At 39.3% G+C, this 6,892-nt stretch overlaps 1 protein-coding gene across 1 annotated transcript; it reads right to left on the minus strand.

The window, feature by feature from the left end:
- Window positions 1–2,171, minus strand: LOC137039307 (protein FAM13A-like). The gene is made up of 8 exons (XM_067414660.1): window positions 2,112–2,171; window positions 1,882–1,999; window positions 1,597–1,803; window positions 1,313–1,490; window positions 1,068–1,194; window positions 841–899; window positions 644–730; window positions 1–474 (listed from the first exon to the last, which is right to left on the minus strand). Exons 1-8 carry the CDS (start codon window positions 2,169–2,171, stop codon window positions 435–437), a joined length of 876 nt encoding a protein of 291 aa, XP_067270761.1. The 3' UTR covers window positions 1–434.
- Between the last annotated feature and the right edge of the window lie 4,721 nt (window positions 2,172–6,892).

Below are 6,892 nucleotides of genomic sequence, written 5' to 3' on the forward strand. Positions count from 1 at the left end.
CTCTGTATCTTCATAATCACACCTGCTGTCGTCCATCACCATCTCCAGTGCCTTTCAGGGATTCTCACTGGCCCCCAATGTCTTGCAGTGACCCTCACCAGCCCTAATGTCTTTCAGTGACCGTCACTAGCCCTTGTGTCTTGCAGTTACCTTCACTGGCCCAAGTGCTGTGACCTTTACTGACCCCAGTGCCTTGCAATGACCCTCACCAGCCCTAGTGTCTTCCAGTGACCCTCACTGACCCTAATGTCTTCCGGTGACCCTCACCAGCCCTAATGTCTTGCTGTGACCCTCACCCGCTCCAATGTCATCTGGTGACCCTCTCTGGACCCAGTGTCTTGCGGTGACAGCCTGAATGTCTTGCCATGACCTTCACCGGCCTCACTGTCTTCGAATGACCCTCACCGACCTCAGTGTCTTGCAGTCCTGGTCACCTATGTCCAGGTTTCCTCTCCACTCTCTGTGTTGTTACTACTATGTGGTGAAGGAATGAAAAGGAAAGAAAACCGATTATGTTTGTTCACTCAACACATTCATTACCCGTATAACTAAATGTACCTGGGCACATTCACAGGAAAACAAATCACAGCATTCTCTTTCTCACTCATACATAAAAATGTTTTATAAAGATCCTGCCACATACCTGCCAGTGCAGAAGCACATTATTTTTACAAAACGTCTTAATCTTTTTCTCAATCGCCGCAGTTTTCCAATTTTAGGTAGCTTCGATCTGGAAAATATATACACATAACAAGCATAAGGATGGTAATAATGATTTATGATAAACCCATAATGACCAGCATCCATTATGACCAGTGTGTGTGTTCTCAGCATACGTACCGGATTTCTGTGAGTGGCGGTTGTTTGACACACTCTTCATCCGTCGAGTCCCCTGCCTCCTCAAACACACAAGCACATTTCTAAGCATTTTAAATCTTTCACACACTCTTACACACTAGCAATGACTAATAGTAATAGTTTAACAATGTTCTGATTAAATTCATAACCCAGTCACACACAGATACAAGTATAATCTGAAACAAACTTAAAACACAGTATAAACTCACTGCTGTGTTGCCGGTGGATGCATGAGGGTAAATGTTTGGCAGCAAATGTTTCAGGTTGTTGAGCAGGTGCTCTGTCAAAGTGTTACACAGAGTCTGATCCTCAACCATGGTGGGGCAGAGAGGAACACTGCACACAGATAACACACGTCACATTACTATATAGGACACCTCAGCCCCTGAGTTACATTGTAATGTGCTTTGAAGTACAGAATATATCAGATTAATACACAAATACAAACACTTACTGAAAGATGGTGGGTCCAAAAACTATTGACAAGTTCTTGGATGTCATAAGATTTAGATGACTCTCAGCAGCCACACGGGCCAGGAAGAACAGCAGGTAGGAGAGGACGTTAAAATGTTCCTCAGGAAGACGGTTCAGGATCGTCCTCACAGCCTGATTGAGTTCTTCATCTTCTGAGTCTGCAAGATAAAGAATTCAAGAAGATTTAGTCCGATTTGATAAATCAATTTTGTTGTGCAGCAGGAACCCAAAATGTTCTCTCATCAACGCCCCAGCTTCACCTACCCCTGAACACCTTCAGCAGTTGTGTCATGTGTAGCTCTGGAATAAGTCCACCAGGCAACTCCCTGAGGAAAAGTTTCAATAAGGAGGCAGGAGTAGGAATATCCCCACTGTCAAACTCTGGAAATCCTCCTTGATCAAAACTTTTCCTTAATTCATTGCAGCGTTTCACTTTTCCACCAACCCTGAACAGCCCACTCTCACTGAGACCTAAACACAAACACACATTATCTCAGCACAGATGTGATCATCGACCAACACTGAGAGTGAGAAACACACGGCACTCACCATGCTTCTCCACAAACTCCACTATGCGCATGAGCAATAGAGGAAGACCCTGTCTCATCTGTCCACTCTTCCTCAGGTCGATCAGGGGCACACCAAACACAGCTCTCTGTCTTTCCACCTGCACAAGGCAAAAATTCATGAATAAATAAAACAATTCAGGACAGTTTAGCCTACTGGGAAATATTGTAACGTTACAGCACAGAATGCACAAATAATATGTTTAACGTTACATGAAGCTGTCCAGGGACGTGCACAGGGGGGTTGCTCAGGTTGCCCGGGCAACTGCCCATATGCCCTTCTCGACTCACGTTGCCCTTCCGAGGTGGAAAAAAATAAATTAAAAAAATCGTACAATGGATGCAGAATTTCACGTAGGCCAAGATAGAAAAAAAAATCGCAAAGCCTCGTTCACTTCCATATTCGGGTACCCGTCCGAAAGTGAAAGTCAAGCAATTGCTTGGGGCACCGAGCTGGCCTGGGGCCTCAAGACAGCGACAGGTTAAGAATAAAATGCAACGACAAACTGCTTGAGCGCCCCTTTGATAGTCAACGCAGTAAAGTGCAATGACACTGTTATCGGAATCCCCCTCAAAGGGGCCCTCTCAGTCGTCGCTGACAACAGCCACCCAACCACGCAATCTCTGCTGCCGGCAAAATACAAAACCTCCTCGGCGATCATGAAGCGGAATTATGCTTTAGGAAGCCAGAAAAGAAAAAAGAGAAAAAACAAGATAGTGGTAAGTGATAAATTACACTATATAAAATAGCTTTATTTGTACAAAAATGGTGTAATTTTGCAGCAGGTAGGCTAGCAAAAATATGTTTATGTTAGCTAACGTTACCTGCCTGGCAAATGCTGCTTGTAACGAACAGTTAGTGCAACTTTGTTTTCGAACGGATGGAATATGGTTACTTACTGTAATATGTTTTTTTAACGGGATAAGGAAGACGCAGATCTGTTCCAGAATAACTGTTTATCGTATTTAATGACATAAAATTGCTATAGCTTTGTAATAGATTTTGATGAAAGTGGCATAGCATGCTATACTAACTATTTTTATGCTATGCATAAATAACCTGGAATAGTTAAAATAGCATTAACTATTATTATAAACATTATTTAACTAGAAAGAGGCAGAGGAACATGATTTTTTTCATAGCTTATCTTAATGTGCTAGTGTCGGGATATATGGTAGTAACAGTTTATGCAAATATGATATTATTTTTATAAGTTACCAATGGATCTTGAACAGTTACTTTATTCGGTGTGGCAATTTTTACACTGTTGCATTTTGAAGTACAGTATCAGGACAACCCACATGTTTTACTGTTACTGTTTATTAACTATTTAACAGGTATTATAGTCATCTGTTGCAACTTCATAATAACCATCCAGATAATGTTTATAGACAGTTTACAAACCAACTAGTAACCCTTAACAAAGTGTTAGGAATATTTGGTCTTTTTTAGGTCAGAGCAACTGCCCCTCAAAAATCCTGTGCACGTCCCTGAAGCTGTCTAACAAGTATGCATTTCAGTAACAAAGAGTGTATCAGGAAACATACATTTTATAATGAATATAGCGTTTCTCCATGTAGGCTACACTAACACCAATTTACAGCATGTCATCTGTCCATTTCAATATTTAACAATGAAAACAAGACTCAAAAAATAATAATGGGAATGTTTAGGAATTTCAAAACACAAATTTATAAAGTTCGATCTTTACTGGCTGTAAGTATTTGTAAATCATATTGCATACTTACACACACTGATAAAATGCCGATCTCTCCCATTTTCATGAAAGGCTCATGAAAGTGTGAAAGTGTCCGTTGTTTTTTTTCAGTGCCGCGCTGTGAACCAATCAGTGTCCGAAGCCGAGAGTCAAAACCAGAAAAGTGTCAAAAACGGGAATCCCAAAACCGTCAAAAATCGTGCGTCAAAAACAGAGGGGAGTCAAAAACCAAGAGTCGAAATGTGTCGCCAATCCAAAGCCGATAGTCAAAGTCCGGAGTCAAACACCGAAGATGAATACTCAAGAATATTCAATAACTGCAGAAACTCGCCAACTACATCAATCGCCAAAACACCCAACAGAGATGTATAGTGCTGAATGTTTATATGTAGCTAGGCTACCTGCTGCAGCAACCCACGTCATATAGCGCTTTGGAATCTGCGGAAGAGTCTAGTTGAGTTAACAACCATCAAAATACATAAACGTAAATAAGAAACTTTTAAAGGGTTATAGTTCACCCAAAAATTAAAATTCTGTCATTAATTACTTACCCTCATCATGTCGTTCTACTCCCGTACGACCTTTGTTCATTTTCGGAACACAATGAAGATATTTTTGTTGAAATCCGATGGCTCAAAAAGGCCTCCATTGACAATGTATTTTCCTCTCATAAGACCAAAAGTCATAAAAGGTAGGCTACTAAAGACGTCGTTACCAGTGTTGTGCAAGTTACTTCCAAACTGTAATATATTATAGATTACTTATTACTGCTATTTAAAAGTAATTCTTTACATTACAATATTATAGGCTACTGTCTCAGAATTGTAATGGAGGCTACATTACTCCTGTATTACTTTTGAGTTACTTTCACCAAAATAACTACAGAAGTAGCTCTTAACATTCTCAAATGTAGGCTACCTCGCGAATGTAGGCTACATGTGACAGTGTGGACATTTTCCCACCGGTTAATCAAGGTGTGACGTGACCACATCGGTAATAACGGGGCTTTTAAATCACTAATTCTATCTAACCGAAAGGAACATATGCGCACTGCCGCGCTCAGGCATTAATAACGGGAGCGGATGCAAAGCGAGTGCTTTCAATGAATTCCTATGAAAATTATGCTTCCATATGAACTGAAAACGCGCCAGTGCGCGCTGACAGCTCGTCAGTAAATGCGCCCTCTGTGCGGCCAAGCAGATTTTAGTTTCGGTTTAAAATTAGCCTATTATTCTTAATAAAAAACACAACACAATGACAAACTCCCTTTATTAGGCGCTTTTACATTTCACTTTGAAACCAAATCTTCCGCGATCATCTGTCAGCTCAAGATCTGACTCCTGCTGCGACGCTCGTTCGGATATAGCAGACAACTTCAGTTTTTATTTGAACGGCCTGTTCTCTAACTGAACTAAATTACTTTATTACTACAAAAAAAAAAAAAAAAAAAAAAAAATCAAAACCACGGTGTGCAGTAGGCCTAGTCTTATTCTGTCATCTTCACCCAAGTGTTTATGGCTCAGCAGCGCGCGCATCGTCTCTCGTCCGTTCTTCGACGCGCTTGCCGTTGTGCTATTAAACGACAGAGAGACCTCCCCTCCATATTAGTCGCTATTTTTCTATTTATTTATTAGTATTTGAGCGCATGGAACTGCAAAAGGCCAATATCCGCACAGCGCAGCTGCTGACGAACGTACGCTGCGTTTAAATACTGCTCTATATATGGCACTTTGACTCCGAATTTAGTTTTATACAATCGTGTGATATGGAAACATTACAGGTTCTGTGTTGAATAACGCTGTGAGCGAAGAGAAATATGGTGTTTTGGAAGAAACATTTATTAAAAAATGTTGCTATATTACTTAAATTAATATTGCAGAATATAAATCACTTTTATAGAGGCTGTTTTCGTATTTTCTATAGGTGTTTACATGTTTTATACTTAGTTACAAATATAATAGTTTATTATATATGTTTAAAGTTTTACATAGTTTTAGAAACCATATAGCCATATAATGAGGAGCAAGGTTTTTACAGTCTATGTTTTTTACCCTGTAACTGCCATGATCTTACATTTAAATGAAACTGGCCTACAGTTAAACTATAGTCTATAAAACTGTTTTAAAGTCTGGATCCCGTGAATTAAGGGCAAAGCTTTTTTTTCCCTCTTTAAAAGTTGTATTAACTTTTTTTAAATAGATTTAATGAAATGTAATAGCCTCATGAAAGATAGATATCAGTGTCTTACTTAAATTATGTGTTAACTCTTGAAAAATATGATTGTTCAACCCAAAAATGTGATCATTTACTCACCCTAATGTCATTCCAAAGCTAAATGAATTTATTTCTGTGTAAGCATTTCCATGTTAATGTTAATTAACAACACCAATAAAAGTGATTTTTTAAAAATAATTATATTCAGAAATGTTTTAATATTAGGGTGTTTTATGGTGTATGTTTATTTTGGTGTAAGTAAATGTAAGTGTAAACAGCTCAACTTTGGAGTGTGGAATTTGGGCTTTTTTTGTTGTTGACATTTTGTAAATTCAACTTGACTGGACAACTACAAACAAAACACTGCGTACAAAGAAAAAAATGTTTATTAATTAACTGAAGATGACAAGCTTGAATTAAAGGGTTAGTTCACCAAAAAATGAAAATGATGTCATTAATTGCTCACCCTCATGTCGTTGGACACCTGTAACATCTTCGTTCATCTTCAGAACACAAATGAAGATATTTTTGTTGAAAGCTGATGTCTGAGAAAGGCTTCAAAAAGGCCTCCATTGGGATTTAGTACATTTCGACTGACCCACTCACAAGATCCATAAAAGGCACTAAAGACTTCGTTACAAAGTCCATCTCACTACAGCGGCTGTACAATAATTGTACCGAGCGGCGAGAACAGTTTTTGTGCGCAAAAAAAAAAATCAAACTCACGCTCAAAATCAACTCACTGTCTCAAAATCAACTCACGCGATAGCGCATCACCTGCTGTTAGCATCCCGTTGACTCCCATTGATTTTTGAGTCACTTTGACAGTGAATAACTTTACATCTGAGACGTTTAAAGACTCCATTTGTCCATTGTTTATTTCTAAAGAAACACGACAATGCATAAAAGGCTCCGTTACCTTGTATCTAACACTATCGCCCCGCAGAACCTGTTTTTGTAAAAATAGGCTAACGATTGCGTCATAACCAACGCGACTCTGTCGCACAGTTGAGAAATTACCGCATAGACCTGAGGAGACGCTCGCAGGCAATCTTTTACTGT

Source organism: Pseudorasbora parva, chromosome 13 (assembly GCF_024679245.1).
Source record: "Pseudorasbora parva isolate DD20220531a chromosome 13, ASM2467924v1, whole genome shotgun sequence".
Lineage (NCBI taxonomy): Eukaryota > Metazoa > Chordata > Actinopteri > Cypriniformes > Gobionidae > Pseudorasbora > Pseudorasbora parva.

What these genes read in the sequence shown, in the direction of transcription:
- LOC137039307 (XM_067414660.1), bottom strand. Translation starts at nt 2,171, where the DNA reads ATGGGCAGTTGCCCGGGCAACCTGAGCAACCCCCCTGTGCACGTCCCT. An exon ending in TTTGGACCCACCATCTTTCA is followed by an intron (nt 1,195 to 1,312) that starts GTAAGTGTTTGT and finishes ATCTGTGTGCAG; the next exon opens with TGTTCCTCTCTGCCCCACCA. An exon ending in CCGCCACTCACAGAAATCCG is followed by an intron (nt 731 to 840) that starts GTACGTATGCTG and finishes TATATTTTCCAG; the next exon opens with ATCGAAGCTACCTAAAATTG.